General features: G+C 50.7%; 1 protein-coding gene across 7 annotated transcripts in view; it reads right to left on the bottom strand.

Annotated features, from left to right (window-relative positions):
• Nucleotides 1-20,888, bottom strand: part of ADORA1 (adenosine A1 receptor) — an 87,210-nt gene that overhangs the window by 18,834 nt on the left and 47,488 nt on the right. For 2 of the 7 annotated variants that reach the window (XM_074033380.1, XM_065539847.2), the window contains one exon: nt 19,595-19,992. In XM_074033380.1, coding sequence (XP_073889481.1) covers nt 19,595-19,935 — 341 coding nt within the window. In that variant the 5' untranslated portion in view covers nt 19,936-19,992. Of the gene's footprint in view, nt 1-19,518; nt 19,993-20,409; nt 20,565-20,888 lie in introns of those variants that run through there. The other 5 variants (XM_065539865.2, XM_065539842.2, XM_065539860.2 and 2 more) reach the window with 5 other exon arrangements.

Here is a 20,888-nt window from a genome sequence, read left to right as displayed (position 1 = left end):
CTAGGCAAGAATCGGGCAGGACATGCACTGCGACCAGGGGAGGGGTGGACATGAGCAGTGGCACAGAGGGCACGTCGGGGAACAGGCATAGAGTGGCTTCCCTCACCCAGTTGATAGAAACACTGACAGTCTGGGACACTTGGAAGGTTCAACCCCAGGGCCTCCAACTTCCAATTCCACAAAGGCCTGACCCCTACACTGCTCTCTCTCCTCCCAACCTCCTCAGCTGGTGCCCACCGTCTCCCACAGAGCACACTGGCTGGCTAGGGGGGCCAAGGCTCAGGGTGACAAAACACTGTGACAGACTCTTGACAGCGTTAGAGGACCTGGATTGGAATCAGACTCAGACCTGCTGTTAGCAAATCACGTCACCTCTCAGAACCTTAGGCTCCTCATCTGTAAGATGGAGTCTTTGTCTGCTGCATCGGTGATGTCAGAGCTACCATTTAGCATTGAGCTTTCGCATACAGCCCTCCTCTACTCTTCATCCTAGGAGGAAGGGACCCATCTCCACAGGTGGAGACTGGGCAACTTGCCCAAGGTCATACAGCTACTGCCAGAATCGTCATTGCAACCTAGGCCAGCTGCCTCTAAAGCATGTATTTTTGTTGTTTGTTTTTTGCGACAAGGTCTCATTGTCACCCAGGCTCGAGTGCAGTGGTGCGGGATCTCGGCTCACTGCAACCTCTGCCACTCCAGTTCAAGTGATTCTCCTGCCTTAGCCTCCCGAGTAGCTGGAACTACAGGCGTGCACCACCACGCCTAGCTAATTTTCGTATTTTTAGTAGAGATGGGGTTTCACCATGTTGGCCAGGCTGGTCTCAGACTCCTGACCTCAAATGATCCGCCTCCCTTGGCCTCCCAAAGTGCTGGGATTATAGGCATGAGCTACCAAGTCCTTTGTTTGCTTATTTCATGGAATTTTATTTCTTTTTACTGAAAAATACTAATTGTATATATTTATGGGGTACAACATAATACTTCAAAACATACGTTGTGGAGTGAGCAAATCCAGCTTTCAAAATTACTATAAGAGTAGATTTTAAAATCAGTGTTTTGTATTTCATGCACTGCCATTCCCGTGAGGCTGTGAAGAAATTGAGTTCAGGGACTGCGGTTTTATATTCCGCAGTATCCTTCATTGTCTGAGCTTCTCAAACTGTAATGTGCATGTGAATCGCCTGGGGTCCTTTAAAAATGCAGATGATGAGTCAGACAATCTGGGCTGGGGACTGAGACTCTGCATTTCTCACAAGCTCCCAGGAGATGCCAAGGCTGCTGGTCCCTGACCATGCTTTGAGTAGCAAGGCCCAGTGGCACTCAGCCCAATATCGGGCACAAAAGGAGCTCTCTCCACCCTTGTTTGGGGAAGAGGGTGATTGAGGAAGCCCAGAAAAAGAAAGGCATTGTTTTGGATCATGAAGGAAATAGGAACACAAATCCCTGCAGGATCCATCACAGATTCACCAGTGAGACCAGTTTCTCTTAATGGATAGCCACCTCCCCCGATATGAGGAAAGGAAAGGCCAGGAACCAGGATGGGAGAAGAGAGGGGAAAGAGGCTCCCTGCCTCAGCAAAATGATAGCAGTCCATCACAACACCCCTGGCAAAGCACTTCCAAACCAACGATCCTATCCAATGCACACTCCAGCTTATGAGCTAAGAAGAACAGGTTCTGCAGTTGCCACTTTACAGGTTGGAAATTTGAGGCCCAGAAAGGTTCAGTGCATGCCTACAGCTACAACTTGGATGGTTAGTGTTTAAGCTGAGACTGAACCCAGTCTCCTCTGCCTCTGAGCCCAGTGCTCTTTGTGTGAAGCACTCTACCTATGGAATGGTGGCAGAGAGGGTCTCCCTGGGCCCTTCATCGTGCCTCACTCCCAGGGCCTACTGGGCTGCTTCTCCAGCCCATCTCCACCATGCTCACTTCTGTGGACCACATGAGATTACTTCTGCTGCCATGATGCTAGCAACACCTCCTGAGGTAGCTCCCCTGCACCTGTGATTGAGGCAGCAGACTCAGGCTGAGAGAAAGCCAGCAGGACCAACAGAAACCCAGGCAGCAGGCCAGACAGGGCCTGGCTCGTGCCTATAGCACTTTCCATCTCAGAAATCTCAGCCCTCTTAGCTTGGCCAGTGCTGATTTCTCTGTTATCTGCAAGATCTTGTATTCTCTCTCTCTCTCTCTCTCTCTCTCTCTCTCTTTTTTCAGACAGGATCTCGCTCTGTCAACCAGCCTGGAGTGCAGGGGTGCTCATGGCTCACTGTAGCCTCAACCTCCCAGACTCAGGCGATCCTCCTGCCTCACTCTCCCAAGTAGCTGGGACCACAGGATCACGCCACCACACCTGCCTAATTTTTTAAATTATTTTTAGAGACAGGGACTCCCTATGTTGCCCAGGTGGTCTCAAACTCCTGGGCTCAAGCGATCCTCCCACCTTGGCCTCCCAAAGTATTGGGATTACAGGCATGAGCCACCATGCCTGGCCAAGATCTTATATTCTGTCTTGTCCTCAGCCTAGAAACTCCCTTGAAGACACTGGCGAAGGGAAGTGATGTTGATACCAGCCTTGCAAGACTAAATAAAATTAAATCTGCTACCAAAGAAGTTACCCGGTGCCACCCCTGACACTGAGGAGATGCCCAACATGTAGGCACCCCTCCCCCACCAGGCTGCAAGTCTTCCTTCCTTGCGAACTTCTAGTGCCAGGCAGCCCCTTGGGCTCCCAGAGGAACTGGAAGGAGGAAGGGAGGTGCCCATCTGACATTTCAGAGGCAGGTGCCCCAGGCACCATACCCAGAGCAGTGAGCAGTGGCGGAGCACACTCTGACCTGAGTGCAGGGCTTTAGACGCCTCCCAGCCCTGCCACAATCACTTCCCCAAGGCCGGGCCTGCCAACTTCAGGCCTTGGCAGGCTTGTACAGGAACTCCTCAAGCCACACTGTCTACCCCAACCACAACAGAGACAGACAGACACATCCGCCACTATCCATCCATCCTCCTCCCTCCCACCAAACAGCAGGAAAAGAAGAATGAGCCCCTGAAACTGGAGAGAGATGGTGGTTACACACTGGTTCCCTCCACAGTCCTGTGAGGCACATAATATTAGTTCCACTTCACAGACGTAGAAGCCAAGGCTCAGAGAGGACAGCCACGGGCACACAGCAAGCAGGTGGCAGAGCTGGGACTGGGAGACTGGTTCGGCCAGCCAGACTCCAAAGCCCAAGCTGTGTTGTGTCCCTCCAGGCTGCACTCAGCATTCTGTGACTCTCAGCGCCCCTTCCCTTCTGTCAGCCCCTGCACACACCCACCACTCACCGGATCCTTACAGGCGGCCAGACCTGCCTCAGCAACCCTGAGAAGTCAGGCTGGGTTGCTATTCCCATTTACTAATGAGGGTGCAGGTCAGAGGGGAAGGTGGCCTCCAAGTGGGCACCATGGCGCCCAGGCCCAGAGTTCAGGCATCCTGTTTTCCCAGCCCCAAGTCTCCCCTGTGCTGGGCAGATTGCGGGATCACTTCACTCTACCTGGACTCAACACACTTTCCTCGTCTCCCGGTCAGTGTCTTCTTAACCTGTCTAGGCCTTGGTGTTGTGGAGAATGACAAAAGAAAGGGATTTGACATCAAGGCCACCTCTTATACACATTGGTTTATAAGTCTGGTGGGCGGTGGGGGCCTCCCCTGTCCTTGGTTCTCCTCCTTTGAACATTTTTTCTTCAAGTCTTGACTGTGGACTGAATTCAAACTCCCAGGCACATGAGGTAGGGAGCCATGCCTTGGGGATGGCGGGGAGGGAGCCCACAGTGGTTGAATTGTACGCTGGCACTGGGCTTGAATCCCTTGAGGATGAGGTGGCTCTGGGGCCTCTGCACAGGAGGTGGGTGTGAGTCGGTGTCTCTCCCACAGCTGAAGTCTGCATAGACAGGGAGGGGACATTCTCTAGGCCCTACTCTTCCTGTCAGGGCAACCCCTCCACAGGCACACTCAGAGCCAACTCACCCCTGAACAATGAAGCCATTCTCCCTCCCGTTCCAAGAGCACTGCCTCACAGACAGCTCCGCAGTGGGGATTGGAATGGTGCCCATCCTATAAACTGAGACCCACAGAGGTAAGTGATTTGCTCAAGGTCACCCAGCAGCAAGCACTGGAGTCAAGGCTCAAGTACAGATCTTTTCATTCATGCATTCAATTATTCATTCAACAACTCTGGTTTTACTTAGCTGTGTGGCTGTTACCTGGTAGTTTAATTTCTCTGAGTCTCGGCTCTCTCATGTGGAAAATGGGGATATATTATTTAATTTATTAGTATAAAATACTATTAGGGACTCTTCATAAAATTGTGCAAGGATTTCAGCAAGATAATCTATATAAAGTATTTAGCACAGGGCCTAGCAATCCTAGGCACACAAGCGTCACTACTATTACCATTCATTCAGTGATTCATTAATACTGAAACAGCAGAAACCATCCACCACTGTGGGTAGAGAGATGAAGAGGCCTGGACCCCACCTTCAAATCGCTCACAGGCCAGTGCAACTTGATAAGGGTTATGTTAAAGGGGAACACAGGGAGCCGTGGGAACATGCAGGCCAAAACAAGGAAGGCTTCCTGGGGGAGGTGTCATCTGAGCTGAGTGTTAAAGACTAAGTAGAAATTAGACAAGAGAAGGGAACAGCTGTGTGTGTGTGTGTAAGAGGTGGTCTTGATGTCAAATCCCTTTCTTTTATCATTCTCCATAACTCTTAAACAGGTTAAGAAGAGACTGACTGGGAGACAAGGAAAGTGAGTGTTGAGTACAGGTGGAAGGAGGTGTGGGGCTGCGCCTCCAGGCCGGGGAGGTGGCCTTGCACTGTGTGCCTGGACGTGGGCCAGGCCTGCTCAGGCCTCCTGCCACCGCGGCAGTTGGAAACGTGCCTGTCTCCGCACTGACTGTGGTCTACGTCCTTGAGAACAGACTTATGCCGTCAGAAAACACTTGTTGTCTTGAACATGTAAACTACATCAAGAAGGATTAATGGGTGGGGCACAAACAGGAAACCATTAGACTCTTGTCTGGCACGTGGAGAATGAGGGACTAGGGGCAGGGGCTGCATGGAAGTGAGCAAGCAGAATTGAATGAAAGGTCTGGAAGCCAAGAATATCATTTTTTGACTTATAAATAAAGATTAAAAAGCTATAACCCCCTACACACACACACACACACACACACACACACACACAGGTGTACATATGTGAATACACACCCCACTAAGAACCTGAAGCCACTGTGGCCTCCTGTCATGATTAAAGGTGGTGGTGGAGGGGGGCTTCATGCCTTCACACCTGACTGTGTCACCCAAATTTCATGTGTTGAAAACTTAAATCCCTAAATTCTTATGCTGATGGCATTTGGAGGTGGGGTCTTTGGGAGGTAATTAGGATTAGATAAGGTCATCAAGGTGGGGGTCCCCCCAATGGAACTGGTGGCTTTATAAGAAGAGGACAAGAGGACTGAGCTGACACACTCTTGCCCTCTCACCATGTGATGCCCTCCACTGTGACACAGCAAGGAGGCCCTCGCCAGATCCCAGCACCATGCTCTTGGACTTCCCAGCCTCCAGAACCATGAGCCAAATAAATTTATTTCTTTGTAAATCACTCCGTCTGCAGTATTTTGTTACAGCAACAGAAAACGGACTGAGACAACACCCCTTATTCTAAGCTGTTATTAGCCCCTGGGACCTGACACAGCCACTCTGAATGTTGTTTGCATCACTGTTATCAAGGCCACTCTATCAGTTCTCCCATTTATGGCCCCAGGAGACCATAATGGTGGGTTGGGGGGTTGTTTTTACAGAGAACAGGGCATTGTGGCAGGTGTGTGTGCTGGGCACAGCCTGCTGAGTCCCCAAACACACTGAACGGTTTCCTCCCTAGAGTCAATTTACAGAGCTGCCAGGCCCCAGGGGAGCCCTCACTTCAGCTCCCTCAGAGCCAGCTCCCCACCAGGAGCTGCACAGGACAAGGCCTCCAAGAGAAGGGGGGATCAGGAGGAACTACTCACACCCTGGAAGCAGTCATGTCAACACTCTTCCCCGCATACAAACAGGCAGCATGGGGACAGCAGGGAGCCAAGGTGAGAGCCAGGAGACCAGGATACTCACACCCTAACTTGCTGTACAAGCTCCGGTGACCCCATTCACCCCTCTGTGCACCCCACCCTCTGAACTCTTAGGGATGTTTTAATTAAATAACCTTTCCTTCTCCATTACCTACCTTTGTCTTCTGTAGGGGAATATAAAATATCCAAATGACTTCTTCCCAACCTGGCTACTCAGTCTTCCCCACTAAGGTGTCCTTCCTCTATTGGAGCATTCCCTCATTTCTTCACTCCACAGACATTGATTAAGCCACCTACTAAGTGCCAGTCAGACACACGTTAGGTGCTGGTTACGATGGGCAGGAGAGTTGGATGGTACCATGCCCTGCCCTCATAGTGCATGCAAATCATTTTGACACTGACCTGAACCCACAGGGATCATAGTGGTCACATAACATCAAGTGGTAAATAAAAAACAAACTTTGGATTATTTAACAACAGTAACAGCCCCACTTATGGAGTGCCTACTATGTGCCAGCCCTTGAATGTACACTATCTCCTAGCCTCACAGCAACCCTAGGAAGGAGGCATTATGAATCCTGCTTTACAGAAGAGGAAATGGAAGCAGCTCAGAAAGGTTAAGCAACTTATCCAAGACAACACAGCTCTAAGCACCTGAACTATGATTTTTACTCCAGTCTGACTGCGTGGGGAGACTGCTCTTACCCTTCAGTTCACTAGAGTGACTCTGTAAAGCAGCAGGAGGAAGACGCCTCTTGGAAAGGGGGGTCATTAAAAACATCCAGGTTAGGCTGGGCGTGGTGGCTCATGCCTGTAATCCTAGCACATTGGGAGACCGAGGCAGACAGATCGCTTGAGGCCAGGAGTTTGAGACCAGTCTGGACAACATGGTGAAACCCCGTCTCTAACAAAAATAGAAAAGAATTAGCTGGGCGTGCTGGCATCAGCCTATAGTCCCAGCTACTCAAGAGGCTGAGGCAGAAGAATCGCTTGAACCCACGAGGCAGAGGTTGCAGTGAGTAGAGATCGTGCGACTGCACTCCAGCCTGGGCAACAAAGCAAGACTCTATCTCCAAAAAAAAAAAAAAAAATCCAGGTTAGAGGAGCTTTTTCCAAACAGACCATCCCATCTCCTGCCCCTAGAGAATCACTGGTGCGTTACCATTCCAGCAGGGTGGGTATGCATCAGAGCCCTCAGTTCTGTTGGCATAGAGAAAAGGAGCTGAGAACTGGCTCTTGCCATGCTGGAGTCTCAACCTCTGCTCTCCCAGTGGTGGGGAAGTGAGAATTGGAAACTGGTAGCCTCTGAGAGCAGGGTGCATGGTGAGAGTTGGGAGGTCTGGCTCTCACCGCCCACACCAACCCTGCCAACTGCAGTGCAAAGTGTTCTCTGCTACATGAGGCAAAAGGAGATGATTTCTGCATGCAGGAGCTGACGGGGCTGCCACGAGCAGGCCAGGATGACTGGGACACAGCGTGCCCCCATGCCAACCCTGGGGCTCCCCATCCCTCCTGCTCTGCCATCAGGGCCAGGCTAGAGCTGGCACTTGTCGATGCCTGCTTATTGATTGACCAGGTTCTCTGCTGCATTAGCTGAAATGGGGCCACTCAGTGCTCTACAGCAGCTATGAGAGGACCCTGATTGTTGTGAGTCAGAGTAGGAACCACTGTGCAGGAGTTAACACAATCCACAATGCAGACCACTGGCTGGGTTCCAGCAATGATGAGAAACGAGAGGCACGCAGAGGCCAGGATTCTCCTAAGCATTACTGGGGAGGGGCAGAGGCCTGGGGTAGGGATAGGAGGCCTTAATGTCCCAGAAGCCACTGTGCCACATTCTAAAGGAGCCTAGCCAGAGGGCCCCCCAACTCTGCTGTCTCCTTCTGGAAGCTTCAGGGAGCCTGAAGCCTCATGTTCCTACTGCTGTGGTCCCAGTCTGAGAAAGCAATGGCTTCCTGAGAAGTAAGGTGGGAAGAGAGCAGTTGGAGTGGCTGAAGGCATCTGGGAATGTCTGGATTGGTGGGTGTTTGAGAGACCCTTCCATGAGGCTGTGTGAGGCAAGAGAGAGCCCCTCCGCCTGACCACATCAGGGGAGGAGAGCTGGAGAGTGGTGAGAGAGAAGACACCAGCGGCCCTGCCATCACAGTGCTTCCATTCGGATACCTAATAGGATCTGAATCATCCTCCAATTTCTTCTTCCTCCCCACCCTTCCCCATCCCCAGAAACAGCACCACCATCCACCAGTGCCTTAAGCCATAAGCGTGCATCGTCACATTGGATTCCTTCTCCCACATCGCACCTCAACCCATTTCCAGTTGGTTCCAACTCTAACGTGCCTGAAATGTTTCCAGTTCTGTCCATCTCCACGGCCTCCTCCACTCCCTGCCTGCCTCAAGCCCCACCTGCTGCCCCCCAGTCCTAACTGGGCTCCCTACATCCTCTCTAACCCCACTCCAACCCATCCTCCACAGAGCAGGCAGAGTGACTCTCTTGTGTTAGTGTGATGAATTACACTGATTGATTTTTTTTCAAATGTTAAACCACCCTTGCCTAGATGGAATAAACCTTTTCGGGTGGTGATATATTATCCTTTTTATATCACCGGATTTGATTTGCTAATATTTTCTCAAGGACTTTTGACCTTTTTAAAATGTAATTTGAATTATGTCATTCCCTGCTTAAACCACTCAGAAGCTTCATAGTGCACTTAGAAAAAAATCCAAACTCTTGAGCAGGAACCACAAGGCCTCCAAGGCCTTACTGAAGCCCTTGTGGGTCTCTCTGGACATCGATGTGGGGTTTTGGAGAAACCAACAAGGGCCTGCCCCAGAGAACACCAGCACGGCTCCCTCTAAGTTCACAAATGGCAGTCGAAGCCACCTGCTTGCTGATGTGTCCCTGGGCTCTCGCTCCCTGCTAGTCTCTAAGTGCCATGAGGGCAGAGACCCGGGTCCCCTTCTTGCCCATGGTAAGGTCCTTAATGTCGTCATGAATCTGGCATTCTGAGTTAATGAAGGAATGAACTCTCTGCCTCCTCCACGCCTGGGCCCGCGCAGCCGAACGTGGCTGGTGAGAAACACACAACCACGCTGCTGAGTTGCACTTCAAATTCATCATTGTGAACTTAAGGGGGGCCCTTCATGCTGCCCTCAATTATACTAGACTTCCTGAGCCTAGTCACTCTCCCACTTCTTAGAGAATTATTTCACACTTGCTGCTCTCTCCAACACCTCCTACTGCATCCTCACTCTTAGCTGGTGACCTTGCTTCCCAATTCACTACGAAAATGGAAAGAATCGGGAGAGAGCTTCACCTACCAGCATCTGCACCCACGGATGCCGCATGTTGCCACAGAAGAGCCTCCAGGATCCCGTCTAAAGCCAGTCTCTCCATGTATGCCCCACTAGCCTAAACCAGGATATCACTTTAGAAATTCTCTCCTTTGTTTCATCACTAATGTTTTAGCCTCTGCTGGATCATTTCTGTCAGCACACAAACTCACTAGCCTCCCTTTTATCTTAAAAAACAACACAGGGGGCCAGGCACAGTGGCTCACGCCTGTAATCCCAGTTGTTTGGGAGGCCAAGGCGGGTGGATCACTTGAGGTCAGGAGTTTGAGACGAGCCTGGCCAACTTGGTGAAACCCTGTCTTTACTAAAAATATAAATATTAGCCAGGCGTGGCGGCATGCACCTATGATCCCAGCTACTTGGGAGGCTGAGGCAGGAGACTCACTTGAACCCGGGAGGCGGAGGCTGCAGTGAGCTGAGATCATGCCACTATAGTCCAGCCTGGGTAACAGAGTGACACTCTGTCTCAATAAATAAATAAATAAAATCCCAGCGTAAGATAGCTCGCTTCCACTTCCCCTGACAGCTACTGCCCCATTCCTTTGCTCTCTTTGCAACAAAATTCCTCAAGAGTACTCGATACCAGTCCTCTTTTCTCTTGAGCCTTCTCCACTCAGGCTTTGCCCCCATCATTCCTTTGACATTGCCCTTGTCAAGGTCACCAATGGCCTTGCAAAATCCAGTGGTAATTCTCAGTCCTTATCTCACTTCACCCATTCGTCAACCCTCCTTGGTGGAATGTGTACACTGGGCTTCCAGAGTACCACACTGGCTCTGAGTTTTCTTCCTGTGTCTGGAGTTCTCCTTCAGTCTCCTTTGCTGGTGCCTCCTCTTTTCCCACCTTCTCAATGCTTGGTTATTGGTCTTCCTCTCTTCTGTATCTGCACTGTCTCTCTTGGGGATCTCATCCAGCCTCATGGATTTAAACCCATCTACATACCATGGCTCTCACACTTACAACCACCTGCCCAGGCCTCTCATTCTTGTATATCCAACCACCTGCTCAACATTCCACTCAGATATCTGTTAGACACGCCAAAGTCAGCATGTCTAAATCTGAACTCATTTTCTTACTTCCACCACCTGCAGCCTTTCCCACCTTAGATGATGCCAACTCCATCCTCCCAGTTGCTTAGAAGTAGAAGTCTGGTCATATTGACTCTTCTTTCTCACATCCAATCTATAGGAAAATTCCCACATCCAAGTCATAAGCAAATTCTTTGGCTCTTTTTTCCAAAATACATCATGAATTTAAACAAATCATGGTACATTCATACAATGTATGAATTCTAACAGCAATGAGGGGGAAAATCCTACTCAGTAACAGGGATGAATCTTGGCAAGAATTTTGAGCTTCAGAAGCCAGACATAAAAGGGTATAAACTGCTTGACTCCACTTATAAAAGCTCAAGAACAACCAAAATCAATCTATAAGAATAAAGGTCAAAATAGAGGTTGCCTTTTGGAGGGTAGTGACTGGGAGGGAGCCTTGTACAATGCTGGAAGTGTCCTAAATATTGATCGGGGTAGTGGTATATAGGTATATACATATGCAAAATTTTATAGAGCTGAACACTTGAGATTTATCCACTTTACTGGATAAAATTTTTACTTCGATACAAAGTGGATTAAAAGTTAAAATTTTTAAATGCACATCCAGAATTAACCACTTCTCACCACCTCCTCTGCTATCGTTCAGCTTCGAGCCACCTCCGTCTTCCCTCACCTGAATCACTGCAATAGCGCCTAACTACTCCCCTGTTTGCACCCTTGTCCCTAAAGCACATTCTCAACATGGCAACAAGAGTGATCCTTTAAAGCTTAAGTCAGATCATGTCACATCTCTGCTCTCAATCCTGCAATGGCTCCCCATTCCCCTCAGAGTAAAAGCCACTGTCCTTCCAGTGGCCTCCGTGCTGTACCTGGGCCAGTGGCCCATAATCTCTGACCACTCTCCCCCTCTATCTCTCCATCTCAGCCCCACAGGCCCCTTTGCTAGTCCCTAAACCCTCCAGGTACATTCCTGTGCTAGGGCCTCTGTTCTAGTTCTTTCCCCTGCATGGCACGCCCTCCCTACACATGCATGGCATGTTCCCTCGCCTCCAGGCTTTTGGTCAAATGGTCTTTTCAGTGAAGCCTCTTGGACCACCCTGTTTAAAGTTGCAACCCTTTCTCCCAGCCCCATTTTGGGCTGGGGCATTTCCAATCCCGTTTACCCTGCCCCCTTTTTCTTTTTTCAATAGCACATTCTACCTTCTAACACTCTACATGATTTAGCTATTGCATTTATTATTTAGCATCTGATTTCCAATTCATTAGAATTCATTCTCCATGAGGATCTCTGTTTTATTGATGAAAGTATCTCAACAGACCCTGGCTCATATGAGGCACTCAATAAGTATTTGTTGAATACATGAACAAATGAATGAGTTAATGAATGAGTAGGTCTATCTGTACCAGGGCCCTGTGTAGGGACAAGTCAGCTGCCCTCCTCTCTCAAAGGGGAAGCAAGAGGCAAGAAGGTAATTTCAAAGAGCCTTTCCTACACAAGCCGGGCTGCATGGAGTGAGTGTGGAGTGGGATCCAGCTGCCCAGCCCAGCTCTGCAAGGCATCAGTGGCCAGTCTCCTGCCATCCCCACTCCCACCACAGGTTGGGTGAGAGCTTCTCCTTGGCCACCTTGTTCCATGGGAATCCATCATCTCCGCAGAGACTCTGAGCTGTCAGACAGAGGTAGAGACCAGATCAGCCTGCCCATCTTTGTATCCCTAGGCCTGGCAAAGTGCCTGACATATAGCAGGTACTCGTAGCACCCTTATAAAACAGATAAATGGATGTTGCCAGCCCCTCAGCCCCACACCTCTCTGCAGTTCTGCTGGGGAATAAACTTCCAGGATAAGGAGCAAGGCAGGAGAAGGTACCCCCATGTCCTCTCCCTTGGGGTCAGGGAAGCCCCTTGCCAGCTGCCCCCATCTCCCTGCCCACTTTCAAGCCAGTATTTCTAAGAGGATGTGTATGCCAAGACCCACCCACCTGCCTCTCCTTCTTCTCCTTATCCCCACGGCCACCTGCCAGGCTTTTCTTTGGATGGTAGCAGGTGATAGTTCCCTCTGGGCTTGAATTAAGAAGGCTGAGGTTAAAGGAGTGATTCACGCCGCCCAAGGAGCCGCGTCTCTCCACTTCCTTCCTCTCTGCTCCATATGTCTGTCCCCACTTGCCTAATGAGGCCAACCAAGATGTGCCTCACCCCAAGACCTCTCCCAGGGACACTGATTCCTTACCACCAGGATGCCGAGGATTTCAGGAAAGAGACCAGGCGATAAGGACTAGACTTGGGACCCACACAGTCCTGCCCAACCCAGCCCAGAAGGGGAAGTGGGCTAAAGAATGCCAAATGCCCCCTGGGGATTTGCAGTGTGGGTAAAATTGGTGAGGGAGAAAGCAGAGTTGGAGTAAAGGGAGTTGGGAAATATTTAACCTCACAAGGCATTCCTTCCAGATAGCACCTATGCTATTTACTGGGTGACACAGCCCAGGTTCTGACTTGGCTCTGACCCTATGAACAATGTGAATCATTAAAGTGTTTTTTTGTTTGATTTTATAATTTCAATTTTTTTTTTTTTTTTTTTTTTTGAGCAGAGCCTTGCTCTGTTGCCCAGGATGGAGTGCAGTGACATGATCTCAGGTCACTGCAACCTCTGCCTCTTGGATTCAAGCATTTCTCCTGCCTCAGCCTCTCAAGTAGCTGGGATTACAGGCGTGCACCACCACGAAAATACAAAATAATTTTTGTATTTTCAGTCGAGACAGGTTTCACCATGTTGGCCAAGATGGTCTTGAAATCCTGACCTCAAATGATCTGCCTGCCTCAGACTCCCAAAGTGCTGGGATTACAGGCGTGAGCCACCACACCCAGCCTCAACTTGTATTTTAATAGATTAAGGGGTACATGTTCAGGTTTATTACACAGTACAGCGTTTTTCATAACAATAAATAATCAGAAACAATTGAATTAGCCAGTGATATAAGAATGCATAAATAAAATATGATATTCAAATATTCATTTATTCAAAAAAGGTTTCCGGCATGCCTGCTCTGTGCCAGGCATGGGGAAATGGGGGTATGTAAGCAGATGTCGTCCTGGCCTTTGGGAACTTACCAAGCCCAGAAAGAGTGACATTAAATAGAAAGCAACCCAGGTGATGAGTGATGGACTTGGAAGGAGAAGGAGATTCAACCCAAGTGCCTAACAGAGGAAACTAACCTGGTCCAGGTGGGGTGGGGCTCAGGGAAGGCCCCCCTAAGGAGAACCCATTTTAGCTGAGACCCAAAGGATGAGTAATAATATAATCCAATATTATACCGCCATAAAAATCCTTACAAAATCATTTTAGTTGACACAGGGAAATGCTTGTAATGTTAAGTGAATAAAATAGGATATAAAACTATGTATATATAGATGTTCTCAATATGTAAAAATAATATATCTATATATACGCGTGTGTGGAAAAATTTTCGGGAACACCAAAATGTTAACGGTAGTTCTCTGTAGGTGGTAGAATTACTGGTGATTTTACCGTCTTTATTCTTTCTTCCATTTTTCACAATCAACATGGATTACTTTCATGCTCAGAAATAAACAGCAAACGTCAGGGTGCGGTCCCTACAGCTCCGCCTCTGGGTAAAAGGCATCCTGGCCATTCTCCGGCTTCCACGCAGGGCTGACACCTCGGCAGGTTGCTCCTCAAGCACTCAGAAACTTCCGGGAAACCACGCGACGCCAGCTGGGGGAAGCTTTCACACTTGAAAGGAGTCCAGATGCCTCTTCAATTAAAGGCCATGTTCTCCCTTGGCCCAGCAAGCTGCTTGGCCTAACCCACCTGAAGGCTATCCCTAATTCAGAGAAATTATTTTTCAATCACAAAGCAACTTCTCTCCGTCTCATTCCCCTCTAAGCCTGCCACTGATCTGCTGACTTCACCCACTGAGGCTGCATATTTCCTTTTCTGTTCCTTGAGGGGCGGGTGACTGCAAAGTGCTCTTCTGCTCAAGCTTTTTACATCAGAGGCGGGGGAGCAAGTATTCAGATGAGAGGAGGAAAGAACTCCCAGCCAAGTAATCTTGCGTAAGCTCCTCCTCTCTCCAACCTCGGTTTCCTCCTCAGTCCACAAGTGTGAGAGTTTGGGCTTCAGGGCTTCCTCCAACTCCTCTTCCCTCTCAGACACTTCAGGCCTATGACTAATCCATCCTCAGACACAGGATCTGAAGACAGCCTACCTCTCTGAAAGCGGATGGCAAGACCTGAGAACAAGTGTTCTGGGACCCACAAGCCACAGACAGTCACCTGCGGGGGCATGACGGCACACAAGGCATTTCAGGGTTGTCAAGAAAAGCCCAGGCTAGCCAGGGTGGGGAGGGCTAAATTGATGCCTAAAAGTGAACATGCCCTAATTTACCAGATTTCTTTCCCCGCTCCGGCTCAGCACGCCGGACTCCTCCACCACTCCTTGCTGTGCTTCCCTGGGTCAGCAGCCCAGTGGGGCAGGCTTCCAGCTGTGGACAGAGGCAGGACTGCCAAGGGTTCAACTGCCCACTGGAGTGAAGGTGGAGGGAGGGGAAGATGCTGGGTGGGGGCTGAGCAGAGTGCAGAGGTCATTGGCAAAGATCAGACGAGAAAAATCACCCTACTGACAGCTTCCTAGAAACTCCTCCAAAAATCCTACAGCTTATTGGGCTGACACAAGATACACATGGGCTTACTGGTTGAAGGCATCTGTTAGGCCTAGAGTCAAATCCTGCTTCTGCCCCTGACAAGCTGTTTGGCAAATTACTGAAACTCCCTAAGCCTCAGCCCTCAATTTAGCTAAAGAATTGTCTATAGAGAGGCCAGGTGTGGTGGCTCATGCCTGTAATCCCAGCACTTTGGGAGGCCAAGGCGAGTGGGTCACCTGAGGTAAAAAATTTGAGACCAGCCTGGCCAACATGGTGAAACCCCATCTCTACTAAAAATACAAAAAATGACCTGGGCATGGTGGCAAGCACCTGTAATTCTAGCTACTCAGGAGGCTGAGGCAGGAGAATCACTTGAACCTCGGAGGTGGAGGTTGCAGTGAGCTGAGATCGTGCCACTGCACTCCAGCCTGGGTGACAGCGAGGCTGTCTTTAAAAAAAAAAAAAAAAAAGAATTGTCTATAGAATGAGGGTAACAATAAGCTCTACTAGTGAGACTATGAACATTGAATGAGATGAAGTATATTAAAAACATAGCATTGTTCCTAGCATACACTCCCTAGGAGCTAAAACACACAACACAACAAAACCCTCCCAGGATCCCAACACAGCACTGGCAGGAGTCAGGATAAGGAAGAACCACAGAATTAGAGCTGAAAGGAACTTCAGAGACCTAAAATCCAACCCCTTCATTTATTTCTGTTTATTTATTTATTTATTTATTTATATTGAGATAGAGTCTTCCTCTGTTGCCCAGGCTGGAGCATAGTGGCGTGATCTCAGCTCACTGCAATATACACCTCCCAAGTCCAACCGACTCTCCTGCCTCAGCCTCCCAAGTAGCTGGGATTACAGGCATGTGCCACCATGCCCAGCTATTTGGTTTTGGTATTTTTTAGTAGTGATGGAGTTTTACCATGTTGTCCAGGCTGATCTCGAACTCCTGGTCTCAAGGGATCCACCCAGCTCAGCCTCCCAAAGTGCTGGGATTACAAGCATGAGCCACCATGCCCCGCCTCCAACCCCTTCATTTAACAGATGGTGAAGGGGAAAGGCTCAGAGAGGCTGAATAACTTATCAAAGGTTGCATAGCTAATTAGTAACAGAGCAAGGTTCAAACTCAGGTCTGCCTGACTCGCAAAAACCCACCACCCCTCACTCCACTCCAACCCAGCTGTCCATGGACAGCCCCCTTGCTGGGGTCTCCTTCCCACAGAGAGGTTTGGTCAGGGAGCTCCCCGTTAGCACCCTTCCCTATAACTAGCCCCCGGGAGTAGGCACCAAATTGCCAGAGTGCCACCAAGAAAACTCTGGGTGAGGAGGTAGGGGACAAATGATAGAGATTCCCTAGAACTAGGAGCTGAGGGGAATAGGGTTTCAATTACCAAGCATGTGGAGGTGCTATGCAAATTGCATGCAAACCATATGCAAATGACCACAGGTTAATGTTGAATCAACAATTTGAGCTTTAAAAAAAAAAAAGTTTGTAACTGGATCATATTATATGGTGTGAATCTCTTTTCTCTCTTGGTTTTCTGCCAAGTAGAAAGAAAAAATTCGTGGTTCACTGACCAAACCATGCCCCACTTGGTGAGAGCCAGTGGACACCTGTATCTGGGTGCCCCAGACACACCTCGCCAATGCTCAGTCAGTATGACTCTTTGTGCCCAGGGCCACATCTACCTTTGACTGGCATGGCAGGCCAGCAAGCCTGGTGCCCAGGGACTTCTGGCCAAGGGGGGTTTCAAAGACCCAGCAGCCTGCTGACTCCAGCCACGTAGAGAGGAACAGAGCATGTTGTTCCTCCTGAAGGGGACCTGGGCAGTGGCACGCAGGAGCCCAGAATGGCCCAAAACCTCAGCCAGGATCCCTGCTTGAGAAGCGAGGCCCCAGCAGCCTTTCCCTAACTCAGGAGAAAGGCTCCTCTCCAGTGTGCCAGGACACTCCTGGGCATTGCTGCTGTGTGGCTGTCAAGGAGCCACGCTGAGCTGGTGGGGGCATCTGTGATCATGGCCCTGAATCAGAAGTGGGCACAGGTCTAGCCCACAGCAAGAAAGTGAGAGGTTAGCCTTCTGGAAGATCTGCTTGAGGCTCAACTGTGTGTGCTCCGGAAACCTGGCCAATTCAATCAATGTTTACGGAGGGTCTGTGATGTGCCAGACACTGAGCTGGGCATTCTGAAGAATTTGCAGAAACAAATAAGATGTGGTTGCTGCCCTGAGGCACCAACACTCCACCAGAGGAGTAGAAACATGTATAGATATAACTTAACAGTACTTAGACACCTCCTTGGAGATGTGTTGTGTATGTTTGTGTGTGTGTTTCTTCGTGTACATGTGTTGACACCGAATGACACCTAAGAGCGTGAGTGGCGGGAGTAGGGCTTGCCTCTCCAGCCACACTTGAGCCGTATGTTAATAGTGACAATAAAACTACAAATAAGACCTCCCTATGGCTTGCATATATTAGGCATAATATTAATACAAGTGCTTTGCATATATGAGTTCATTAAATTATTCCAATAACCCTAGGGAGTAGGCACTATTATTAATGTTCCCTTTTATACATAAGGACATTAAAGCTTAAAGCAGTTAAATAAGCGACTTTTGCACAGCTAGAAATTCCCAGCAAGGATTTGAACTCAGGCCCACGGCAGCCTCTGTGTAGGCCCCTGCCTCCACCCTCAGAAGACAGCTCCCCAGGACGCCAGCCCCAAAGCCACAGCAGCTGCCTCCTGAAGGAATAAGCCTGCTGTCCCCACCAGCACAGCCATCCCCGCCCCACGGGGCAAGTAGGGCACATTCTGTCACTGCAAGACAGGACCTTTGGCACACCTCAGCACTCAGCAGACAGAATTTCTCCAGCAGCCTTCCTACAGCTGAACATCTGCATGAGTTTCCAAATGTGGCAACACTTTGTTATAATGGCCAGGCTCAGAGGCCCTGCTCTTCTAATGCACTGAGACCAGCTTTCTATGTGCAGCCCAGCAGCAACCTGTGACTAATGGCAGCATGTGGGCCCCTCAGTGGATGAGCCTATGGGGCTTCTGGCTGCGTTCCCTTCTTCACCCCACCTTCCCTGGAAAACCTGGAGGGCGGAGGGAGGTAGACAGGGCAGAGAGACTGGCATCAAGCTGCTGGGCATGGGGGAATCAGGAAGGAAGGCAGATAATTAGATCACACTTCTCTCCGAGTGAGCTTCAAGGAGACCCTCTGAGTCTTAGTTTCCCCTTTAAAAGCTCCTGTTCCACCTCCCTTACAGCAGCATGATGATAACAGGAAAAAATAATGCATGTAAGAAAGGCTTTGAAAAGTTACATGTGCACAAATGTAACACAAAGGGAGAAACATGGGTCCCTAGGCCTACCCGGGCAAGGGGCCAAGTGAGGTCAGAGGCCCTACATCCCAGAGAAGTTATGCCGGGGGTGGCAGGTGCTGGAGATGGTCAGAGCTCCCTAGGAGAAAAGGAATCTATTGGGGGCAAGAATTCAAAGAAGGGGCAAGCACGCCTCACAAGACCGTCCCAGCAGGGCCAGTCCCTGGCAGTATGCCCAGGCACTCGCTGGCACTTGGTGGCCCAAGGCACTGCCTGGTGATGAGATTGTGGCCTGGCAGCTCCAGGCAGGGAGCCCCAACATGGACTGGACACTCACACTGAGGACAGCACCATCAGGCCACCCATCCCAGTGCTGCCTGGAAGCAGCACAAGCACTTCTACTGTGACCAGCAAAGACATGGTTTTGCAACACAACAGCAATAAGAAGAGTAGGCACCAGCATTTTTCCTTCCTCCTGTCTATAACAGAGATCCCATAAGTGGGAGTGAGGCAAAGGTAATCAGACCATTGGGTTCAGCTGGAAAGCCCTGGAAGGAACAGCTGGCTAGCACAGAGATACCTGGTGAACAAGAGAGCCAAAGCGTGCCTTCAGGAAGCCTGCTGGGGTCTGGCTGGAGAAGCAGCGCTCCTGCCCCTGTTGTGCCACCCTCATTATGTTGCCACCGCACCCTAAATCTCTTCTCTGCCTCTTTCTCTTCCTCTTCCCGGGACTGGCAGAGCTCAGCTCATTCCTACCCAGCACTCACTGTGACCCCACCTTAGTGGCTCCTCCAAATCTTTCACCTCCACCCCAGGCCTGACAGGCAGCCTCAGGTTCCCTGGCTGCAAGAGCTTCAGCTCTGAGGTCATGGGCACTGGTAAGTTCACAGTCCAGTCCTCCAGCCACCCATCCCCCTCCTGCTTCTCTGGCACTGCAGAGCGGAGCACAGGAAGGCAGAGTGAGGACTGGAGCACAATGGCCCAAAGAACATCTGGCTTACTTGGGGTCTTATGCTCTACCTTTTATCCTTTCTAGATAGCCCTCCAGCCAGCCATCATGCGGTGCTGTGAGTACCTTCAGCGACTGTGGACTCACCGGAGAGGGATCTTGACCCGGAGGTAGCGGTCTACGGCAATTGCCAGCAGGGCTAGGATGGAGCTCTGGGTGAGGATGAGGACCGGACAGGCAACCATGAGGCAGGTGTGGAAGTAGGTCTGTGGCCCAATGTTGATGAGGATGGCGAGGGGGATGACCAGGGCACCCACAGCCACATCAGCCACTGCCAGCGACACGATGAAGCAGAAGGTGGCATCCCGCAGCGCCTGGTTCACCTTCACCGCCCAGATCACCAGCACGTTCCCAGGCACAGAGACCAGGGCGATGAGCACCTCGATGCCGATGTAGGCGGCCTGGAAGGCTGAGATGGAGGGCGGCATGGCGGGCACAGGCTGGGCACATCAGCAGACGGGCACCAAGGGGCACGAGGCAAGCACCTGTGTGGTCAGGGAGGCCTGGGATGGGGAAGCCTGTCTGGGAGGGGCAGGGAGCTCAGGCTGCCCTGGAACTCCAGGTACCCCATGGAAATATGTCCCACTTGGCACATGCAGCTCCTACCCAGGCTGGAGGGGCACCTGGCTCCTTCACTGCCTAATTTTTGTCCCTTCCCTTTATCATTCCCAGAGGTTCCATTCAGCAACTTAAAATAGCAGCGCTCACTCCTCCACTGGCTTTTTTATCAGGTGTGAGGCAGCTTCCAGCTCGCGAGCGCGCGCGCGCGCGCGCAAACACACACACACACACACACACACACATACACACACACACACACACACACATACACACACACAGAGGGGTCTCCTATGACTGGCTCTGCCCACCCTCGTGCACAGAACAGGATACAGGGAGCTCACCATCCTGCCTGCTGGCCGGCAGGGGTCCCAGAGGCAGTGCCCAAAGTTCCAGGCAACAGAGCTCCGGGCCGCGCGCGGTAGGGCTGGGCTGGGCTGTGGACACCGCGCGGCAGCTCATAGTCCTCCGGCTCCCGCCGCAGAGCTCCCAGCCCGGCCTTTCAAGCAATCACATGGTGCGGCAGAGACTCAGCCCCGGACACTTTTAAAGAGGTAGCGCCCCTGTTTCGCACCTGGGACTGGGGTGGCAGACGTGGGTCTGGGGACGGAGCCCAGGACAAGGCTGGGGCGTTTCTCCCTATACCCCAGCGTTCCCGCACCTGCCCTGCGCCACCCACTTGAGACCCGTCTGGTGCCTGGATCTTAGCAGTCCCCGGGTCCCGCTCTGTCGGGGACCCTTGCCCATGGCCTGCCCCAAGGGGGCATTCCGGTCTCTTCTTTCAACCCTCTCCTGCACCCCCATTGGGGAGCCCCAGGGGCTA

Source organism: Macaca fascicularis, chromosome 1 (genome assembly GCF_037993035.2).
Source record: "Macaca fascicularis isolate 582-1 chromosome 1, T2T-MFA8v1.1".
NCBI classification, from domain to species: domain Eukaryota; kingdom Metazoa; phylum Chordata; class Mammalia; order Primates; family Cercopithecidae; genus Macaca; species Macaca fascicularis.
This window is presented reverse-complemented; position numbering and strand designations above follow the sequence as displayed.